The sequence below is a fragment of the Andrographis paniculata genome, unplaced genomic scaffold, assembly GCF_009805555.1.
Source record: "Andrographis paniculata isolate CXL003 unplaced genomic scaffold, ASM980555v1 Contig36END, whole genome shotgun sequence".
NCBI lineage: Eukaryota > Viridiplantae > Streptophyta > Magnoliopsida > Lamiales > Acanthaceae > Andrographis > Andrographis paniculata.
Window position 1 is genome coordinate 175,923 of NW_026137569.1, and position 22,095 is coordinate 198,017.

At 41.6% G+C, this 22,095-nt stretch overlaps 6 protein-coding genes across 15 annotated transcripts; 3 read left to right on the forward strand and 3 right to left on the reverse strand.

The window, feature by feature from the left end:
• The first annotated feature begins 207 nt into the window (after positions 1-207).
• Positions 208-1,358, forward strand: LOC127249669 (fe(2+) transport protein 1). Its single transcript, XM_051272601.1, has 2 exons — positions 208-816; positions 903-1,358. Exons 1-2 carry the CDS (start codon positions 208-210, stop codon positions 1,356-1,358), a joined length of 1,065 nt encoding a protein of 354 aa, XP_051128558.1.
• LOC127249934 (O-fucosyltransferase 23-like) lies at positions 1,233-4,341 on the reverse strand. Of its 2 annotated transcripts, XM_051273025.1 has the most exons (3): positions 3,522-4,341; positions 1,887-3,345; positions 1,233-1,371 (listed from the first exon to the last, which is right to left on the reverse strand). In XM_051273025.1, exons 2-3 carry the CDS (start codon positions 3,199-3,201, stop codon positions 1,361-1,363), a joined length of 1,326 nt encoding a protein of 441 aa, XP_051128982.1. In that variant the 5' UTR covers positions 3,202-3,345; positions 3,522-4,341; the 3' UTR covers positions 1,233-1,360. The 2 variants fall into 2 exon arrangements, with proteins under 2 accessions (XP_051128982.1, XP_051128981.1); XM_051273024.1 differs by lacking the exon at positions 1,233-1,371 and having other exon boundaries at positions 1,660-3,345.
• Positions 4,342-4,759: 418 nt separating this feature from the next.
• Positions 4,760-9,509, reverse strand: LOC127249919 (putative E3 ubiquitin-protein ligase LIN-1). 2 transcript variants are annotated; one of them, XM_051272989.1, is made up of 7 exons: positions 7,583-9,509; positions 7,359-7,497; positions 6,301-7,283; positions 6,059-6,206; positions 5,702-5,968; positions 5,337-5,634; positions 4,760-5,232 (listed from the first exon to the last, which is right to left on the reverse strand). In XM_051272989.1, the coding sequence occupies exons 1-7, from the start codon at positions 8,716-8,718 to the stop codon at positions 5,210-5,212; spliced, it is 2,994 nt and encodes a 997-aa protein (XP_051128946.1). In that variant the 5' UTR covers positions 8,719-9,509; the 3' UTR covers positions 4,760-5,209. The 2 variants fall into 2 exon arrangements, with proteins under 2 accessions (XP_051128946.1, XP_051128945.1); XM_051272988.1 differs by having other exon boundaries at positions 6,301-7,286; positions 7,583-9,505.
• A 1,416-nt stretch (positions 9,510-10,925) lies between these two features.
• Positions 10,926-14,475, forward strand: LOC127249927 (BTB/POZ domain and ankyrin repeat-containing protein NPR1). Of its 2 annotated transcripts, XM_051273011.1 has the most exons (6): positions 10,926-11,078; positions 11,213-11,552; positions 11,728-12,568; positions 12,757-13,507; positions 13,597-13,791; positions 13,945-14,475. In XM_051273011.1, the coding sequence occupies exons 3-6, from the start codon at positions 12,029-12,031 to the stop codon at positions 14,208-14,210; spliced, it is 1,752 nt and encodes a 583-aa protein (XP_051128968.1). In that variant the 5' UTR covers positions 10,926-11,078; positions 11,213-11,552; positions 11,728-12,028; the 3' UTR covers positions 14,211-14,475. The 2 variants fall into 2 exon arrangements, with proteins under 2 accessions (XP_051128968.1, XP_051128969.1); XM_051273012.1 differs by lacking the exon at positions 10,926-11,078 and having other exon boundaries at positions 11,106-11,552; positions 11,711-12,568.
• A 1,239-nt stretch (positions 14,476-15,714) lies between these two features.
• Positions 15,715-18,925, forward strand: LOC127249942 (uncharacterized). Of its 5 annotated transcripts, none has more exons than XM_051273039.1 (9): positions 15,715-16,307; positions 16,899-17,004; positions 17,360-17,448; positions 17,562-17,700; positions 17,816-17,890; positions 18,026-18,147; positions 18,220-18,295; positions 18,385-18,444; positions 18,542-18,925. In XM_051273039.1, exons 2-9 carry the CDS (start codon positions 16,942-16,944, stop codon positions 18,668-18,670), a joined length of 753 nt encoding a protein of 250 aa, XP_051128996.1. In that variant the 5' UTR covers positions 15,715-16,307; positions 16,899-16,941; the 3' UTR covers positions 18,671-18,925. The 5 variants fall into 5 exon arrangements, with proteins under 5 accessions (XP_051128996.1, XP_051128997.1, XP_051128993.1 ...); XM_051273040.1 differs by having other exon boundaries at positions 15,715-16,021; XM_051273036.1 differs by having other exon boundaries at positions 15,717-16,307; positions 16,899-17,085.
• An 80-nt stretch (positions 18,926-19,005) lies between these two features.
• On the reverse strand, positions 19,006-21,997 carry LOC127249944 (ras-related protein RABF2b-like). 3 transcript variants are annotated; one of them, XM_051273044.1, is made up of 8 exons: positions 21,814-21,997; positions 21,232-21,309; positions 20,971-21,138; positions 20,552-20,600; positions 20,114-20,187; positions 19,436-19,529; positions 19,198-19,324; positions 19,006-19,119 (listed from the first exon to the last, which is right to left on the reverse strand). In XM_051273044.1, exons 1-7 carry the CDS (start codon positions 21,850-21,852, stop codon positions 19,215-19,217), a joined length of 612 nt encoding a protein of 203 aa, XP_051129001.1. In that variant the 5' UTR covers positions 21,853-21,997; the 3' UTR covers positions 19,006-19,119; positions 19,198-19,214. The 3 variants fall into 3 exon arrangements, with proteins under 3 accessions (XP_051129001.1, XP_051129000.1, XP_051128999.1); XM_051273043.1 differs by having other exon boundaries at positions 19,006-19,324; positions 19,436-19,525; positions 20,110-20,187; XM_051273042.1 differs by having other exon boundaries at positions 19,006-19,324; positions 21,814-21,996.
• Positions 21,998-22,095: the final 98 nt, after the last annotated feature.

The window sequence follows — 22,095 nt, forward strand, 5'->3', positions numbered from 1 at the left end:
AAAAAAACTCACAACCGGACAAAGCCAAACAAAGGCTTAATAATTATTATCAAAATTAATCCCTCACTATGTATATGAAGATTCTCTTGAAAAAGAATTACATTATTGCTGAACATTTCAATTTCTGAAAATACATACCTACCATTTCCGCTATGCAGGTCTGTAATGCTGCTAACTGACCGTCGCAATTCCTGATCATCGGCAACGATGAATGGCGGTCGTCCATTGATGTTCCTAGTGCCTCTCTTCTCCATGATCATCCTGCAGGCCTCCGCCGTGGTGGACTGCGGGTCAGAGACCGTCGCCGATGGATGCCGCAACCAGTCGGAGGCATTCAAGCTCAAACTCATTGCGATTCCTGCAATTCTGGTAACCAGTATGGTGGGTGTGTCGCTCCCCATCCTCGCCCGGTCTGTGCCGAGCCTGCACCCCGACCGCGACGTCTTCCTGGTCATCAAGTGCTTCGCGTCGGGGGTGATCCTGGCCACGGGATGCATGCACGTCCTGCCGGATTCCATGGACAGCCTCGGCTCCGATTGCCTGCCCGAGAAGCCCTGGAAGAAGTTCCCCTTCTCGGCCTTAGTCTTCATGCTCTCCGCGCTCTTCACTCTGGCCATCGACTCTTTCGCCATGAGCTTCTACAAGCGTCGAGTGCTGGCCCGGAAAGGCGATCACGGCAGGGGCGGGGCGGGTCTAGATGTTGTCGGACACCGCGGGCACGGCCACGGCCACGGCCGTGTAGTCGGCTTTGGTACCCTGGATGGCGGCGGTGCTTCGTCCGATCATCAATTGATCCGCTATCGCATAGTTGCACAGGTAAGTTAATTATTACTGCATCGCAAGCAATTCGGAATTCATCACTCACTCGGATACATATATATATATATATATTGTATATACAGGTACTGGAGGTGGGGATCGTGGTGCATTCCGTGGTGATAGGGGTGTCCTACAGGACCTCGGAGAGCGTGTGCACTCTGAGGCCGCTGCTGATCGCCCTCTGCTTCCGTCAATTCTTCGAGGGGATGGGCCTGGGCGGCAGCATCTTGCAGGCCGACTACGGAGCCTGGGTGACGTCCATCATGGTTGCCTTCTTCTCCATCACCACGCCGTCCGGGATCGCCCTGGGGATGGCGCTGTCCAAGGTGTACAGCGAGAGCAGCCCCACGGCGCTCATCATGGTGGGGCTGCTGGACACCTGCTCCGCGGGGCTGCTGGAGTACACCGCGCTGGTGGACCTGCTGGCCGCCAACTTCCTGAGCAACCGGATGCACAGGAGCCTGCGCCTCCACGCCCTGGCTCTACTGGATGTGCTCCTCGGGGCGGGCTTTATGGCCCTCGTGGCTCTCTGGGCCTAGCCTTAACTCACTCCTAATGATGCATGCATGGAATTCTCAAATTCTTTGATTGAGAAGAAATATGCAATGGAGCTACCATCTCACTCTCATACTTCTTTGCTGCTAAGCAATTTTAATTTTTTTTTTTTTTTTTTTCTGAGTAATGAAAGAACACAACTGTTACTTGTTGCAGCTGACATTGAAAAAAGCAGAGCATATCCAAGATTTTGATTTCACCTCTCTCTCTCTCTCTATCAACATCCCTTTTACCCATTGATGATCATGAACAGAAATAAATCATCATCACACTACACATTACCAATGACTATAATCAGTGATATCATCTGGAACCCAAATGATCAACAAACTGTCATCAGTCAGTACTTCACACACAAAGTATCCAAAAATGCGGAGAAAATCCAACAGGTATAGAAAATAAAACCTATGAATCCCCCAACACCCAATCACGCGCTACATTTGTGCAAACGACCTGAGACTATAATGTCAAAATTGTACTAAATAATTAACTGCAAGAGATATTATTTGTACCATAACTAATTGCTTGGAGGCTCAAATCAGACATATTGGTTGCCCATGGATGCGGACCACCAGATTCATCTCCTATGTTGTAGGCATAGGAAGGCCATCTAACATCCATTCCGCAGAGTTCGGTAATGCCCATGGCTATCATTTTCTGAGTTCTATCAAGAACAATGAGGCTCGAGAAAGTTGAGAAGCTGTTCCCCACAAACATATCAGCTCTCAAGCACACTTCATAATCAATAGCTGATTGAATCAAATAGGGGTGTTTCTTATATATGTCCAAGACCCCCAGCCTTTTCTTCTCATAAGGAAGCAATCCTTCATTCCAACCACTGACTACAGAATTATCTTCAAGAAGGTCATCAGCAACTGCAAGATAAACAACAATTGGAATTTTGGCTTTCAGGCGAAGGATGTTTCCCACTCTTTGCATGATCTGTTCCTTGCTGCTACAAATTTGCTTTGTGCTTAATCTCTGCTCCAGTTTCTTGCAGTGAATCATCCAGTCCTTCTCAATTCTCATGTGAACTGCTACATACGGCCCTTGTTCTAAAGATAAATTGAGATCGTTTTGGGGTGAATGCGCTTTTCGTCTTTCTTCAAGACCAATTTCTTTAATCCGTGTAACAACTTTATCAGCTTCCCGGGATATTTCTTCCACCAAGAGCAAGCACTGAAAGACCTTGGCATAATCTTTAACTGGCCAGTGATCACGCCATAAAAAAGGATTCTTGCCAACTATTCTAATGATTTCATATTGATCCAATGGATGTTTGTTGAACATTCTCAACTGATCCAAATCTTTTTCAATCGTCCATCTTCTCCCGCTTCCCTTTTGCAGCTCCATGATGTCAGTACCATTTGAAACTTCCCCATAACGACCCAATTGGACAAATCCCTTGCAATGCGAATTAAACCTATCAAACTGGAACACCTTCTCGAATGAAATGGGCTTCAGCAGTTCAACTTCTTTGTAGAATAGGGAGGCACTCAAATTGGGCATCAAAAGAGTTCGGTTCAGCATTCTTGCAGTTAAACAAGCTCTTGCAAATGCAATCTTTTGATTATTCAATCCCCACACAATTTGAGGAACCTCCAAAAACTTTACTTTTTCACCCTGAACCTGCTTTGTAATAGAAGCAGGAGATTGATTGATGAAAGTAAATAATTTGGTCTGTCCGGTGCCACCATATCCAGAATAACTAGGAAGGCAAAATGCTCTAAAAACCAAAACGATCATAACAAAGATAACACATTTGCATGCCAGAGAATCCCAATACCGTCCAAAGAATCTTGAAGGAGTAGAATTCCTCGAGTCCATTTGAGATCCTCCGCTGGTTACTAAATCAGATCATTAAGAAGCTGAACAAACCAATCCAATTCAACCTTGTGCCCAACAACTTCATTCTCACAAACCGATTTCAGCCAATTGATCATTGAAAATCCAGGACTGCATTACCCTCAACTGGCAACGCAAAGAAAGACAAAGCAGGCGATCAATTTCAAAACTAATATAGATAATCGAAAACCAGTAGAAGAAACGAACGACCATTTATAGGTCAACAGATAAACACTCATAGATCCACATCACATCGATGTTTGCAATCAAGATCCAAAACAATTGAGCGGCAGGGTACCTACAAGCAGATTTCTTCTGTCTTCCACCCTCCATCCGTTGTAGCTCAACAAATCTTCAACACCAATCCCATCATCCTCTTGCCCAGAAACACCCGTTGATGCATGCAATCCAAAGATATGCGTCAGTGTGTGAGGGAAGGGTCAATGTCAATGCAGTGCCTCACAAAACCGTCAAGAGTGGAAAAAATCAGATCTTTTCGACAAGCGATTTACTAACTGAGCTGCGCAGAGGGCAATCGGAAATATGAAGAAAGCCCCCAAATTATCTTGCGCCGAAAGCAAGCCAGAAAAAGAGTGATACTCTCGAAATGGGAAAGCGAAAATGAAACGCCCGAAATTCAAGCACGACAACTCACGGAAACCTTGGGCCAGGAAAGAAACAGCATATCCGGGCGGCAGAGGGAGGGAGAGGGCATATTTAAGGCTTCATTGAAAGCAAGCTCCGATGAATGGCGCCGCCTCTTTATTGATGGAAGAAACAGTAATGGTAAAATAAAATACTACAATCTGCTGCTAACCACTCTCTTCTCTCTCTCTCTCTCTCTCTCTCTCTCTCCGCATCTTTTTCTAAATTAATTAATATTTCTGAAATTGATGATTAAATACTATAATTAAGAGGGGCAATTGGAATACAGAATAATCTAATAAGATTGATTATTATGAGGTATCTGCTGCATCTCAATCTCAATCTCAATCTCAATCTCAATCTCATCCGTGTTTTCACTTCCAGTTGTTCCAGGTCAAGCATGAGGCCAGGCTGGCGAGTAATTAGAAGCGTTAAGTATCCGGAGAAGGGAAAATGTGGAGTCTTGACTTAAAAGAAGACGTCGATAAATGAGAAAAAAAGCAACTGCAGTCACGTACTACTGCAAAAAATAAAGTATTCATATACCCCACCCCCACACATTAAAAAAGACAAGACAAACGCCAAGTGAAGAAATACTGTCAGAGTGTCATAGGGTCGGGTCGGGTCGGGTCATATCAGATCATCAGGTGGGAACAAACAAACAAACAAACTGTGGACAGTGGACAGATTCCTGACAGATAAAAAAGAGCATCAGCTAGCTAGATAGATGATGACCATGTTGCTGAATGAGGACTTCATCCCCGCCTTTGCTCAAGGGTGTGGTCATCTCATCATCGCTGTCAGAAACTGTCTACTCTATCCTATGAACCGATCTCACCTGCTGCTCTGATAGATAGATAGATAGACAGATAAATAGATGATCTTGCAAAATTCATTCCAATGGCCCTATCAATCCATCTATCTAATAATCTAATCAGATATACATGGATGGGCCTAGTACTTCTGTCAGACTTGAATCACCCGACAAAGGCTGCTCTTTCTACTTAAAACTCCACCAAGGGCCCAACAATGTCTGCTTGGCTCACCCAAGAAAGAAAGCAATAAATGCTCACGCCATTACATTCATCCGTGCCCACCAAAATCTGCTGATCAGCACCAGTTTCTGTACAATGCTAATGCACTCACTCTCTAAAAATAGACTCTGTAACTAATAGTTGAACAATATATCTCTCTCTCTATGTATATATGCAAATGAAGAGCGTATTCCCTGATTAAGGAGTGTTGGTGGTATAATCCAATGAACTGCAGGCTGCAACTTCCAGAGCTAGTTCCCTAGCTGCCCAGCCCATGTCACGGTGGAGAGCTTGTGAAGGGTATCGGCAACTCAGGATAGTCCCCAATTGCGATCTGTTGCACCGCCACACCAAACATTTATTTGCCTGACTAACTAACTATCTTGATTTTGTTCAAGGAATTGAAGTAGTTGTGCAAGAGAAGCAAATTCGGAATACCTGTGCCCTTTGTAAGATTATGCAAAGCGAATGTAGCTAGACTCTTCTCCTCCAAAGTGGCCTTCTCATCCAAGCTTGCTATCAGTTTCGGTGCAAGGATAGACCACGCAGCATCGTGAATCTCTTTATTCCCAAGGGAATTGAGACCACAGCTCATCCAACTAATGGTCACCAAGCTTGCCTGCGCCAGTCGTGGTATGCTATTCTCTATTGAATCCGAAAGAGCGGTTAGTAGCCTCTTGTTTCCATGGTTAAGCAACAGCCTTGCTGCTTTTAATTGCCACTTGTCTTCCTCGTTCTGATATGATCAGCACATGTTTTTTAATTGTTATATATATATATATGGAATGAGTTTGTTATTTTACCTGCGGCAAGCTCAGGTCTTGGCTGCTGCTGTTGCAAGTATCCTTTTTGCCCGACCAAGTTTCCAGGTATTCATCTGAGTGTGCTTTCCTCAGCAACCATTTCTCCACCTCAGGTTCTCCAGTGTACGAGAACTGCCCTCCAAGAATCAAGAGAGCTCTTGCTGACTGCTCCTGAACCTTTTCATCCAGCACGCAACAAGCCAGGGCTTTTACTATTGCATCCATTGCCTCTTCTATGAATACACTACTATGTTTTGGAGGATCGCCCTGATAGCATCAAAGAAAATAATATTATGTTCCTTGGCTGTCAATGTGGATCCCATATAACAACGACACGTCAAGGCTGTGAAAACAAACCACAAGTTCTAACAGAAGTAGTATAACAGCAACGATGGGCCGGTCTTCTGGCGACGCCTTTTGTAGGAGAAGCAAGAAAATGTGCATGGTGTTTAAGCAGTCCCACCCCTTTCTCAGCCCCGCTAAGAATTCCATTCTCTGGTTTCTCCTGCCACAATGCCAGTCAAGTCAATCCATTACAAAAGTACTTAAAAATAATAGCATTGCACGAAGGCAAGGAAATGTAGTTTCAGGGAAGTTACTTGTTAAGGCACAGCAACTCTGTCAATAGTAGCAGAGCATCCCCATGAGAGTTGGACTGCTTTCCCAGCACCAGCAGTGATAGAATAGCATCTTTCTTCAAGTTTTTCACCAAGTAATGGCGACAGCTTCCATCCGCTCGAATGCAATAATTAAGGACAGAAGCAGCCTTGCCTTTCTCTGATGCATCCCCATAATCCATTCTTCTCACCAGCAAGCTCAATCCACCAAGTGAAATGATCTGTCTAGCATTTGCTGTGTTTCTGTCCTCATCAAAACCGGTTAGAAGCTGGTGTAGGAAGTAATACGCTGCATCATGCGGGCTGCACCTCACACTGAATAAAGTCTGCAACTGATCACCAAATTCCAACACTCGAAGAACTAGTGGAATCCAGTCCATTGAGACCATCTGCTTCCCCCTTGGTTTCACCAGGTAAAGTAGAATTGCAGCTTTCAGGAATAGGCTGCTACTCTTCAGTAATCTTAACAAAACATCAAGCTTTGGGTCTGAATTCAATATGCATTTTTTATTCTTCTTACTCTTGTTTGCAAGTTCTGCCAAGATCGAAACTGCCAGTTCCAAAATTTCATCATCGTGAGACACATATAGGACCTCCATTATACCCTGTATTACCTTGGCCTGCGATAATGCAGATTCAATTCTACAATCTCCATGAGATTCCAACCAAGCTTCACTCAGTGCACGGATCGCCAGTTCACATTCACTTAGGCTTTCCGAGGAGCATATGGTCGCAATGGCGCTAGATGCATTGCCCAATTGGTAATGGCGATCACTTTCGTCATGCTGGATTTTATCTTCGTTGGATAGATAGGTTTCCTGCACCAAGCACTCTACAGGCTCCGTCCGACAACCTAAAAATCTGAAATAATCAGATTTTCGGCCATCCGGCGGCCATAACTCAGCTTTCTGTAGTATTCCGTCAGATTGACTAGATGACATTCTCCGACGTTGAGCCACAGATTTCTTCTGTCAAATTGAAAGGGAAATATTGCTACTTAACCTGGAAATGTATGGTAATTAATTATAAACTTTACTCACTTTGATCACATCATCTTCTGCACTGCCATGGCGTGCTCTTTCCTCCACCTCTGCATCCCATGTAAACTCCGGGGATCCATTCCCGTTGCCCAATTCCATGGACCGACCTCTGAGACTCGGGCCAAAAACGGCCTGATACCTGTAAATAGCAAGAAATTATTGAAAAATTGATCGGCGATAGTCATAGGAGACTACAATCTTCAAAGCTGGATCAAAAAACTCACAGCGATTTGTTGCTGGAGTCACGATAGGGAGCAGAATAGTCTGCAGAGTGTCTTCTTGAGCGTGGCTTGGATGGCACAGGCACTGTAGGAACAGAAGGTGCTTGAGCCCCAACTTTAAGCCACTCCATGTAGTATGAAGCGAACTGTGCCGTACCGATATCCATGCTGTCGCTGTATTGCGCCTTCAAGGCTTTGATCCTTCTGGCCTTATCTTCGTACCCAGAATTTGCAAGAAAAACGTGCTCTTTATTGCACCAAATCTTGAGATGAAGAAGATGGGGAAGGAAGAAGTGCTCCCAAAGCTCTGGCAGCAGATGCTTCCGAGCGAGATTTGGAGCCTCGTTGAATACTTGCAGAAGGTGGCCGGCAGAGATTTTATCATTTCTGGCGATTTTGTAGACGATCGATAAGTAGAGGTGCGCACAGGCCGCGAGAAACGAATCGGGTTTCCTGCAGACTGTTGAATCGCTGGATACTCCGGCTGAATCCACTACGATTTTGAGAATTTTGATTGATTGCTGGAGGGACTCTAAATCCATCTCTGATTTGGCGGCGCCTCGATTTTCAACCATTCTATCCACTCCTTGAATCCCTACTTCCAAGTGAGTGAAAATTTCTCCCGATTCCGAATGCTTTCTCCTACTAGTCTTGTCGATGCAGGCTCGACACTTGTCCCGGATGCTTCTCCGAAATCCCTTGTCTCTGGAATACTGGCCGATATAGCCGCTGAGAATAGAGATGACAGCTTTGATGGCAGCATCATCGATGGCCGGTTCGTCTCTCCTGGGGTTTCCCACAGCAGCAGAAAGCTTGGAATTGGACTTGGACTTGTCAGAGCTGGTGCCTTGTCGTCTCCTCGACCAAAACAGGGAAGAGCTCTTAATGGAAAGCGCTTTTTTCTCAGCGGTTTTCCAGGAAGAGTCAAAGCTCCGGCGGTCATGGCAGATGTAAATAGGCAGCGCAACGGTGTCCAGTTCACGGGCACTGCCCCTATCTTTGAAGTTGAAGTTGATGTGGTGCAGGTCCTTGTTCTCCTTGTTGTTGTTGTTCTTCTTCTTATTCTGGGCGGGTAGGGGTTGGGGTTGGGTCGTGGACTCAAAGCCATCATCGGACAGCAGTTTATGGAGGGAAGCCATAGGAAGAATGGATATGGAGCAGAGAAGGATTGATAGTGTGAAGGTTCTTCTTCACTGACATGGTCTTGGAAGCGCGAAAGACAACAAACAAAAGAAGCCAGCCAACAAGTATCGGGAAATAAAGACAAGAATGGCTTCGGCTTAGGGTTAGGGTTAGGGTTGTTGATCCCCCTCGCCCCTCCTCCTCTAAATCCAAAATACACATCAATAATTTACCGCACTCACTCAATCAGTCACTCACAAACTGCTAGAAGATATTTCACCGCAGAATCCAACCAGTGAAAGTAGAGCAATGTAATTTGGACAAGGGAGGGAAGTAGTGGGCACGGTAGCAGCGGGCGATAAAAAGGAATATATGTCGAACTCAAATTCAGAAAGAAAGGCAATACAGTGGAGTGTGAGTGCGCTGCACCGGTGGCACTTGGCAGGCAGGCTGCAGCAGCTGCAGGAGATAACTATATATATATATATATATTATATTGCATGTCTGTCACAAGTAAGAGTAAGACCGATGTGGACGACATATGGAGGGAGCTTTGTCTGTCCTGGACTACATCTACATGTGCATCCACTACACTCCTAACCCAGACAGAGACAGAGAGAGAGAGAGAGGAAAAGAAAAAGATGGGATGCTTCGTAGCCTAGCTGCTGCTGTTCAAGTGAAGAGAAGCCCCCTGCCCCACATTACATTTACAAGACCAGACCAGACCACTACAAGAATTGAGGGGGAGGGGTGACCCGGGGTCCAGGAGCTCCCAAGAATGGCTGGCTGGCTGCCTACCCTAATTCATTCATTCATCAGTCCCATCTGCAATTTCCAAAAGATTCCATCAGATCAGATCAAATCTAATTTTGGGGAATTGAGAATTTGCAGAATGAATGAATAAATAAATAATGATGAGGCAATGATTAGCTTAGTTGGAAAGGAAAAGCTAGAAAGGTTGCCTTATCCCTCCTGGTAAGGGTAATAGTACTAAATAAGTGTATACATGGCTTTGCCTTTGTGTGCTCGCTTGCTTACTTTCCAGCCCTGACATGTCTATGTCTATAGCAATTAGCAATAATAGTAATGATAATGAAAAAGAGAGAAACAAAAAAAGGGCAAGTAAGTAATGGGATGCATGCATGAATAATAATAATAATAATAATAATAATAATAATGCGGTTTGTTTTATTGGGCACCACTGTAGCTGTAGGAAAAGAGGAGAAAGTGACGCAGATTTTATTTCGTACACATACATAAGCTACACACACCATCACCATGAGTGAGATAGATGACACCAAACAAACAATATAGTAAAACAAAACAGGGGAGATGAGATGGGATAGAGAAGATGATCGGATAAGCATTCATCCATCCATCTCCTCATCCTCACGTTCGGTTTCTTGATTCTCTTCCTTACATCTTCTTCCACTTTCCCCCTTGGTTAATCACAATCAACATACATACACACACATAATCTCTACACGATTCTCACGTGCAGTCCTGTGCTGTGCTGCTACTTGATTATTAAAAGGATTTCTGTACATTGTATTGGATGGATGAGTGAAGTATTGTTTATTGTTCATTTATTCATTCAAAGGAAGGGGCTGGGCTGGGCTGGGCTTATTCGAATGGGAAGGAGGCCATTGACTTGAATAATTTGCAATGACAATACATACATCATACACAATCAAATAGATTCCTTGGGAAGATCACAATAACAATAATAATAATAATCATAATCACTTTGTCACTAGTAAGTAAAGTAACAGCGCACCAATCAAATGCTCACAACACTTTCTCTCATACCACAAGTATATACTTAAACTTCACACGTGTGTTTATCTATACTTTTAATACACTGAAATTTACATATATATATATTTACAAGTAATTAATTTAAAAACCATATTCTGTTTTAACACATTTATAAAAATATACATACATATGAAATGAAGATTAAATTGGGTTTTGGTCAAAAAAGAAAAATACTAGAATACAGTCACCACCACTCCTTTGCTAGTATTAAAATAGTACTTGCTAGTAAAATTAAATTAATAGTAGTCGGTCTCATGTGGGGTCCATCGCCGACCTTCCTTCATAGTTCCCATTCCCAACACACATGCTAAATAATAATAAATAAATACAGATGCGTGTACAGAGAAGATGACGCAGGCAATGACGACGTAGTGAGGATGGTGAGCAAAGCCGACATGGGAAACGTGATCTCATTGTGAGCGTCACACGAACCCACTTCAGCATCTGCAACTTGCCGACGTACTGGCCAGCTTTCTCCACCGAATCCATTCACAGTGCACTCCTTCAAGCTTCAAAGATAAGCAGCAGCAGCAGCAACCCGCCAACCACTTGGGCTTGGGTATTCCACTTGTACTTTTTCTTTGTATTGTCCCCATCAACGTGTATTAATTAACATGTCATAGAAAAAGACTCAAAAAAACGCAAGCTTGATCACTCTGAGGCGATTGACCGTGTTTAATTTCCATTTCCAAGCTTGACAGACATCTATCTCTACGTGAGTTAGGTGAGGGAGGATTTGGGCTTGGAATCGCACCTCGCCCCCAGCCACCGTTGAATCGCATCGTGACCGTAAAGTAGATGACTTTTGTGCTCCACTGTCCTTCTTTATTGATTCCCATCGCGAACCTTCCAAGTAATTGATTTGAGAGACTCGACTCTAACTCAATACTGTGGATGGGACCATCTTCCAGCGACACTTTTAATTTGTTTTCTTGAATATGGCTCGTGCTGGATCTCTATTCTGATGCTTTTCTTTTCTTGCTCTGCTCTGAAGCTGCAACCTTCTGTGGATTCAGTTTGCTTGTTCAATTTGGTAAGTTTTTCTTTCGTCGTGTAGATGCCGAAACTCGACAAAAGGAATCATTTTCTTGTTATATTTTCGCTCTAATTTCCTTCTCTCTCTCAACTTTCAATTCAGTTCTTTTCTTCTTCTATGCTGATTGATTGTAACTTCTACTGAGTGTTGAACAGTCGGTTTAATTTTACAGATGGGTGAGTTTTTTTGGTTCAATGGGCGCCGTGAGCATGACAGCCAGTTTGTGTGTACTGCTGCTATTGTTGTCTAATTATGTCGAAAAAAACATCACTTTAATCTACAATTGGTAAGCTGAAGTGTGTCGGAATTTTACTTGGTGGAGTCTGATGGGAAGGGAAGGAATTCTGAATCATGCGGCCTTGAAAATTCTTGAAGAACGTCTTCCATGGGTTTAGTGGATTTGATTTTTTTTTTTTTTTTTTTGGTGATGATCAGACATAAAGTTTAGAATTCTTGGAAAGTGTTGGTTCGAAATGGAAAATTCTGCAGAACCATCGTCATCCATCAGTTTCACCTCGCCTTCTCATTTATCCAATGGATCAATCAATAATAAGGTCTATGCTTCTGGTGGATCCGACAATCTTGAAGTCATAAGCTTAAAGAAGCTGAGTTATAGTTTGGAGCAACTCCTTTGTGAACCTGGCAGTGATTTCAGTGATGCTGATATTGTGGTAGAAGGCAAAAGCATTGGGATTCACCGATGCATTTTAGCGGCGAGGAGCAAGTTTTTTGATGATCTGTTCAGAAATCATAAGGGCTCTGCTGGGAAGGAAGGAAAGCCAAAGTATTCCATAGAAGATTTGTCCCCTAAAGGTAGGATTGGATATGAGGCTTTGGTTATTGTCTTGAGCTATTTGTACACAGGAAGGCTTAAGCCCTCTCCACCTGAGGTGTCAACCTGCGTCGATAGCACGTGCATACATGATGGATGCAGACCTGCTATTGACTTTGCTGTTGAGTTAATGTATGCATCCGCAGTTTTTCAGGTCGCCGAACTCATGTCACTTTTTCAGGTAACTCTATTGATGTATGTCCGACTTACTACATTTTCTTACGACGAATAAGGCATTAAGCCCAGGCAGATCTTTATTTTCGATAAAATGGTATGGTTAAATGTGATTCTAGCTGAGAAAGATCTTGCTTTTCTCCACCACTTTCATATGGAACTTATGAAAATTTAATATGTTACTCTAAAATGCAGCGCCGACTTCTTAATTTGGCTGGCAAGGCAATTGTGGAAGACATTATCCCTATCCTTATTGTTGCCTTTGACTGCCGCTTAAGCCATCTTCGCTGTCAGTGCATTAATAGAGTCGCTCAGTCTGACCTTGAGAACATCGCTATTGAGAAAGAGATCCCCCCTGAAGTTGCAGATATTAAATTGATCCGCCTGAATTCTCAGGCAGAAGATGAAAGACATGCAGCAGCGCAAGTCGATCACTTGCGTGAGAAGCAAGTGAAGCGAATGCACAAAGCACTGGACTCTGATGATGTCGAACTGGTGAGACTCCTTCTGACTGATTCCGAGGTGACCTTAGACGAGGCCTTTGCTCTGCACTATGCTATTACTTACTGTGATCCCAAGATAGTGAAGGAGGTGCTTAGTCTAGGTCTGGCGGATGTCAACTTACGCAATACAAGGGGACATACAGTACTTCACATTGCTGCTAGGCGTAAGGAACCATCTATTATAGTCTCACTTCTGACCAAGGGAGCATCTGCCTCAGATCTAACACCAGAGGGGCAAAATGCACTTAGCATATGTAGGAGGTTGACGAAGCCGAAGGATTATGAGATGAAAAGGCAGGAAGGGTGTGAAGCAAACAATGACCGGATATGCATTGATGTGTTGGAGAGGGAGATGAGCAGGAATCCATTTGCCGAGGATACTATGCTGTCCCTTGCCGTGGCTGATGATTTGTATGTGAGATCTCTCTACCTGGAAGACCGAGGTGCCTGAATTATTTCCTTCCCAAGATCATATTTTGATAGGATCGGAATGTGGCAATATCACTTTCTTATTTGTTTCTCTGTCCTACAGTGTCGTTTGCACGGATGTTTTTCCCAACCGAAGCTAAGCTGGCTATGGAAATTGCACATGCCGAGACAACATCAGGGCTTGCTGGTCTCTTGTCATCAAGAGGTTCGAGTGGGAACTTGGAGGTTGATTTAAACGAATCACCGCATAGTCAAAAGAAAAGACTTCTTGCAAGGATTGAGACTCTCTCCAGAACAGGTATAATGACAATGGGTAAAGTCTTGAGTTACAGTTAAAGTTAGAATGATGACACTAACTACTGATAGATAGTATCTAGCAGTTTCATAACAACATTAATTACCCAAACTTACAACACATATATGTTTACTTTGTTATTGAAATTGGTATCAGTTGAGTTGGGGCACCGGTATTTCCCAAATTGCTCCCAGGTACTGGATAAGTTCATGGAGGATGACTTGCCGGACGCAATCTACCTTGAGAAGGGCACTGATGAAGAGCAGAGGATGAAACGATTACGCTTTATGGAACTCAAGGATGAAGTTCAGAAAGCATTCACCAAGGACAAAGCTGAGCTGCACCTGTCTGGCTTTTCTTCGTCGCCTCCACGATCCTTCAAAGATCGAATGAATATGAACAGCAGGGCTCGAAAGATTTAGAACTAAAATGGGGTTATCATCCTCCTACCAAAGAAATTGTACGTAGAGCTATGTATGTTTTTCTTGGAAGTCTTGGATAGCACAGCACAGCAAAGCACTGCTTTGATATATATTGTAGTGCATCGAAGGAACAAGCCTAGCTTGCTTCGTCAATAACTTCTGATTTTTAGCTTATGCAAGTTATAATAATTTCTTGTGTATAGACGAACATCTGCAAGGGAATTTTGTCCCTAATTTTAGATATTAGTGGGCCACCCCTCCAATATGACTGGTGTCGATGATGCATACTGCTGAACTTCAAATTGAAGTGTCAGCAAAAGTAAGACAGTAACCTTCATTATCTCTGCGCTGATGCATGTGTTCATGATACAATGCATGTAATGAATTTGCAGGTGGACAGACTTCAAGACAATATGAAGAGGCGCTGTTGCAACTTCTTGAAGGGACTGGAGAAGCAAGGGAGATCGTTTTGGGTCAGCATTGGAATTAAACAGTATGTACATTTTCTCAACCCTTTAATGCAGTCTAACCATTCCAACAAGACTTGAGACTTCAAAATCCAAATACCCAATAGAATAAGAACATGACAACTTGAGCAGATACATAGTTTAGATCAGTAGCATTATTTTATGGAGGCTAAAAAGCGGGAAGAAAATGAAGTACACACCTCCAGAAGAGGAGTACATGCGCGAAGGCATAGCAACGAGGAAGCCTTCAGATGGGGGCTTTCTGAGCCAAGTATTGTCCGAGCATCATCGATCATTGGCCTTCCATGTCTACAATAAGAACAGCAATTTTGCAATCCATATAAATGTGTGTTTCCATTTTGTGGCAGTTTGAGAGACAAAGGGAGCACATATATATACCTTCATCAGTCAAATGCTACGCAGTAGAACCCAACATTCGGAGAGATGAGCTAAATAATAGAGTGGAGGCAGCATGGCTGCATGGGAAGGAGGTAAATCAGGGACCCCTAAGACCAACTCTCAAGTTCCCATCAATCTGCTTCATCGCGCGCATTCTCGACATCTCCTAGTGATCGAAGTCATGTTGGTACGGTACACACATTTAGGCCTGAAAAGGCGGAGCTTCATCACCCATCTCCTGATAGACACTGTCATAGATCTTGAGTAAAGCTTCAATCTACTGAACTGATGTAATAAGTGGGCGCTATGTTGTGGTTAAATAAAAATCACAGCTTTGAAGTTTCTTGTTTGATCTTTATGGAAATGGAAAGGTATAGTTGGTTGTGAGATGGTGTGTGTGTGTTTGATGAGGATACTTCAACCAATTCTCCAATGAATCTTGCTTCCACTTCACGCCCAAGCAAAGTGGGCATTGTACAGAAGCACGAACCAGCCTCGAGCTTAGGATTTTCTTCATCTTTTAGATCAAATTCAAATCCAAGTGGGCTCGTTGTTCGTTCGATAGATATGTAATAATAATAACCTAAGTCCATAGTGGGCCAACATGGAAATAATTTCATATATGAGTATCAAATATGGGAACATGTTTACAGGGAGAGGTGAGGTTGTCATATGTCATAACAGCCAATTAGATTCCAACGCGTTGAACAATCCATCCACACCGACCGGAGGCCACCTCTCGAGCTGGATTAATGACCAGAAACAAATTATCTTCGCACCTCATTTTCTTGATTTCTTGATTTCCTTTTCCCGATTCAGCTCTTGTTTCTCGCTGTTGCTCCACGGGTCTTTGGACTCTCCCCCGCTGATATTCATTGAGCTCACCTTTTTCTTGCGTTTTTACTAATCTCCCAAATCCACCTGGGGAGATAAACATTAAACAAGGTCCCGTCTTTCGCGCTGTCACGCCGAGAATGTGATTCTTAGTCGTATTGTTTGATTTAAATGAGTTGTCCTGGGTGGTTTTTCTGATTCATCATCTACTGCTAGAAATAGAAATGAAGAATCACATTTATTTCTGGGATTCTTGGCGGTTTTGATCTTGCGGGTTAGTTACGAGTCTGCAGCTCTTCTCCAACTAGTGGGTTTTGGGTTGAGCGCTGCGATGATCTCCTGGTGTAATTTCCGAGATTTGCATGATTTCTTTGTTGGGTTGACAAGTGATTTATAGGTGCTGATTGTGCGCAGCTGTTCCTTGCTTATTTTCTTCACCAGTTGCATTGTTGCGATGATCTCCACTTTAGATTTTGTTCCTAATTTTTAACTAACTTAAATGCAGTCTTACCTATGTGGAGTCGAGTATTGCGTTTACTGTATCGTGGCATTAACAAGTTTCTTTACTGCTCAAATACTGGTTATTTTAGTTCATTATGCCATGGGAACAATTTTGTCGCCCCTGTTCCTGATGATCTCAGGCAAAAATGCATTAAATGTGTTCAGATTTAATTGTACTTTCTTTCCTCAGCTTCAATACATTGCCTGATCAGTCCGATTAAATTTTGTGGTCCACCTAGTGTAGGCTGAATGTTATATTTCTCCAGAATGATTCTGTGTAGTATGGAAAAGGCATTACAGTGAAAGATTAACATACCAAAAGTTATAGGGACTCCATCATTGTGCATCTTAATTTTTCTTTTTTTTTTTTTGTTATTGCTGCAATGGAAACAACCACATTTTTTTTTTTTTTTTTTTTTTTTTTTTTTTTTTTTTTATATTTAAAGCAAAACCATGTCTATTACTGAGTGCGTGAATTCGTTAACAGGTGAAGGCTGAGAATAGTATGCTCTAGATATATGATCCTGTGAATGGGAGCAATGGCACATTCTATAAGAAAGCTCGCACTAAAATCTTATCAGAACAAGGCAGAGGTGCTTGTCAGAAACTATGTCCTATCAGATCCTTATATTCCATATGCTTCTGTAGTTGGTGGCGTAGTGACATGCAAAATGGTAAGTTAATGGCATCATTAGCTGCCTCAGAAGACCTGAATTTGTCGATGATTGCCTGATTGGTGTTTGAGAGCTCCAAACTTATATTTTATCTTGAGTACCAACACGGCATTGAGATTTCTTTTTTAGTATCAGATGTAAGGTTTCTTTAGTGACATTGAAACAATAGCAAAAGTGCATCTAGATAAGATTCCAAAATCAGTACTTTGTATATACCATCTCTGTTTTCCTAATGGACACCACCGAATGTGAATCTCTCTTTTGTCCTCTGCAGGCCTACGACTTGACACAGCTCATCAGTACCTTTTACTTCAGGTCTTACAATGGCCTCACAAAGATTCAAAGAATTGAGTGGAATAATCGGTGAACCACTTTCTTGTGCCATTTTACATATGTTTAATTTTTTTTTTATGTAATTAATCATTTTTCATCCACATTTTAGATGTGCTGACATCTCTGTTAATGAACTTCTGCAGTGGGATGTCCACTCTTCATGCCATTTTTATTTCTATCTTGTCCCTGTACTTTGTGTTCTTCTCTGAACTTTTCTCTGATGACAACTCTGTCGGGCTAGTTACACTCAGAAGTTCTCCTTTGTCGACATTTGTAATGGGGGCAAGTATTCACTAGTTATCTTTTCAATGTTGGGCAAGTTTATTAAAAGTTTCCTTTTAACTACATATAGTTGTGTGTAGTAACTTTTTCCACTTGACCATCCAAATTTTGGCAGATGTCTGTTGGATACTTCATTTCAGACCTCGCTATGATTTGCTGGTATTATCCTTCTTTGGGCGGATTAGAATATGTAAGTAAATTGCTTGTGTGAAGAAACAGAATTAATTGGTTTCATACCTTCAAAATGCAATCTTTATGGAATCCCCTTATTCCAATCCAAAATCACTTCACAGATGGTGACAATCATGTTGCTTATGGACACCAGGTTGTTCACCACTCTCTTTCCGGAACTGCTGTAGCATATTCCATGTTTACCGGGGAGGGACAGCTTTACACATTCATGGTCTTAATATCTGAGGTCACAACTCCAACAGTCAATATGAGATGGTAAGCATGTTCAAGAAAATGCTTCTCTGGGAAGACAGCATATCTGATGCATCTTGACTGCAACCTATCCAGGTTCCTCGATATAGCTGGATTGAAGAAATCCACTGCCTACCTAATCAACGGTGTTTTGATATTTTCAAGTTGGTTGGTAAGTATTTCTGCTTCCGGAATATTCCTACATTAGACTCCATATCCATTTTCCATCTTGATCATGTTAACATTGTTGCTAAAATGCAGGTGGCGAGAATTATTTTGTTTCTTTACACATTTTACCATGTCTATCTCCATCATGCTCAGGTAGGTTCCATAGCCATATAATCGACAAGTGTCATAACACCATGGAAGTTAATTGGTATCAGAGTGATTCATAAGAGTCTGTTCAAATAACTTGCAGGTGATGCAAATGCACACTGCTGGTATTCTGTTGGTGTTTTTTGTTCCGGTGGCTCTTGGCATCATGAACTTGATGTGGTTTGGGAAGATTGTCAAGGGCTTGATGAAGACTTTGGCAAAAACGAAATGATACTTACTGGCCGCTTCATCCACAAGTCACCATTTGTTGCTAATGTGACACATTCCAATCAAGTTGTGTCTGCCCATGCTATTTTATGCACGAGGATTTTTTGGTGCATAGGGGAGGTTTTCATGGAGGAATACTTGTACAAGGAAGGGAGAACAGAATCAAAGGGTGGGAACTGAGAAACAAATATAAATGAGACCGGATAGCATCCTTGGCTGTGCTGCTAAACTTTATCCGATTGTCTTGAGTAACTTGTATTCTCTCTGAAAAAAGGAACTACTTTCTCATAACAAATTCTCTTCGATATATAATTATGTGTCACTGACTTTCACACCATATGTGTAAGATTCAATGTATAAAATCATCATCAACCGCAATTCAATCAATAAAATCCAGCATATCAAAGCATTGAGAGCGACTATCCTACCCATATGAAAAGCTAATCCCAACTCCTGTACAAAGAGGCGCAAATTCGTCAAAGATATGGACAGCAAGGACATTGATTTTGCCTAGCCTTGCTATGTTCTCACCAACTTCGCAATAAACTTTAAGAGCAACAAGAAGTAGTGGCTGCCCTCTCTGCTGCAGGTTGAGCACGATCCACAAGGACCATGCCTGATAGGTTCGGTGCCTGTTGGAGGCGGGGCAATCTCTTTGCTGCAGAGGCAGAACCAAAAAAAGGCGAAAAACTTATACCTTAATGCTAAATTTGAGTTCCCAGGCACAACCGAAACAATCAAAGATAATTTGTGAGCAAATACTCTTTACCTATTTCATAAAATAAGTCATTGACATTTGTTGAGGCTTTTGCAGAAGTTTCCATAAAGAAAAGACCATTGTCCTGAGCATAAGTTTGTGCTTCCTGCAGTAAATTCAACTCAAAATCGTGTAACAAACTTGGTAAGGTAGAAATCCAGAGGCAACCAGAAGAGAAACGAATGCAGCAGATCCAAAGCCATATGATAAGTTCATTCTACATAGCATACCATCAACTCGAAAAACCCTTATATGCTAATTTAAAGATGCGTGTTCTTTTAGGAGATTTCTCCATATTTCAACTATTCATTTAATTATTTTTCCTAAAAAATATCAAATCAAAACACCTATTTTTTATTTCAATTTTACATTTAAAACATTACATCACACCTATTTATATCATATCATATAACTATTCCAATTCAAATTTTTACTATTCACATCCCAAACTCAAAATCCAAACCCTCAAACAAACACACATGTACACTTTTGTTTTTAAACTCCACATTCAGCTTTATAACATCAGATTGTACATTCATGCATTCAGATACAAGCCCAAAATAATTGCATTAATAGGTAACACTGCAGTAATATCTAAAACCTTATTACGAACTCAAAGGTAAGGGCTGCAAAAGGCTCAAGCCCGAAAAAGAAAGACTAAAAAATAAAAAATAAAGGAGAATCACTTGCCTCGGTTGTTACCATTCTTCTATCCAACAAATCAGATTTATTTCCAGCTAGTGCCACAATCATATTTGTGTTGCCTGATGGAAAAAACAACAACAAAGATTTCAGAATTCATAGTAACTATAAGTTCAAATCCAAGCCTTTTGACCACCCATAGTGATTTTATTTATTTTTTATTTTTGATTATCCTTTGAAGGAATTTGCTAACATAGTGTGAATTTTTTCCTGAAAGTATTTGTGTGGTATGCATGTATGACAAGAATAGATTATTGGCCCTGCTAATGATGTCAAATAATATAGCATCAAGAATTTCAATATCACACTCATTAGGAAGTTATATCAGCACAAGTAAACGGAATATGCACTCTTTAACTACCAATGCAAAATCTGAAATGATGCCAAGAAGACAAAATGGCTAAATTGAAGAGAATAACAAATTACCTTGTGAATGGAGCTCTTGAACCCATTTTTTTGCACGATCAAATGAAGTCTACAGAGTAGAAACAACTATCATTAAATTGCAATTAAATATAAAAAGCATCAACTGAATGTCCCCCACGATCAATACATGTAATTACTAGCTCATCCATTTGCACCATGAAGGTGAAGACAGTGATGTGGCACAAACTGATACTGTAAATATAGACCAGGCAGCTAGCTTATTTAAAGCTAGTTATATAACTCATGAGCTAATGCAGATGGAGCTAAGATGCACAATTAAATAACATGTTATGCAACTAGAACCAGCTTCTACAAAAACAATGCTCAGCTGTGGTCTGGTGTTAGCAACATGAGCCATTGGACTGGAAACATAGACATTGATGCTGGCTCACATGATTTGCTAAGAAGTTGGCACTTACTTGATTAGTGATATCATAAACAACAATGGCTGCTGCTGCTCCTCTGTAATACATTGGAGCCAAGCTGTGGTATCTCTCCTGTCCTGCTGTATCCCATATCTCAAATTTTACAGTTGCATCATTCACAGCAACTGTTTGTGCAAAAAAGGCCGCCCCAATTGTTGATTCCTATAACATAAAGCTTTATTTACTGACCACAGACCATAAAATTTTTTTAATATGATGTGACCATTAGTAAACAAAAAATGGCATTAAGATCACCTGAAATTCAACAAATTGACCCTTCACAAAACGCAAGACTAAACTAGACTTTCCTGCCCCAACATCTCCGAGGAGAACCTGCCAAAAGATAACCAAAGCATGATGCTAAAGCGTAAACATTAATATATACAGTACATATATATATGTAGTATAGAGATTTACATATCAAAAGTGGAACAATAACAAAGACAGGAATCAATTGTTATAATGGGAATCAAACATATGTTTAATAAGTTGTGAAGAACCTATTTGCTATGACGATAGTCATAGAGAGTGGGCGACTGGCGCCTCACTGAAGGGAGACGCCATGGCGTGACATTGAGAATAACGCTAGATGGAAGTAGCTTACAACTATCGATGCAAACACTAGAAATTTGTAAAAATCTAAACTCGCACTTGTTAAAATCAAGGGGTGGGGGAAGGGGGGAAACCAGTTGTTAAGAACTAACAGCGACGACATGTAATCCAAAATCAACACAAAAATTCTCAAGTCAATCGCAAGAACAAAACATAAAAACCTCATTATAGTACACAAAACAAATCAATCAAAATTATATGGGAATCATCACAGAAAGTACAAACCAGCTTGGCGTTGATGTTCTTGTTTCCGCTTGATGCCATTAAAGAAAAAACCAAGCAAGGAACTTGGTGGTGCAACAAAAAGTTGCAATCTTTTGGTAGGTACGATAATAAAAAAAAAGGAAAATAGATGAGAGGAGTTTTAATTGAGTTTGAGTCGACGAAAAGAAAAGAGAGAAGAATGTATAATAATAATAATAAGGTAATGTAAATATAAAGAAAAAGGTTTGTGGCTGTAAACCATCGACCGACCAATTGATACCCAATTTTGATTTTGATTTTATT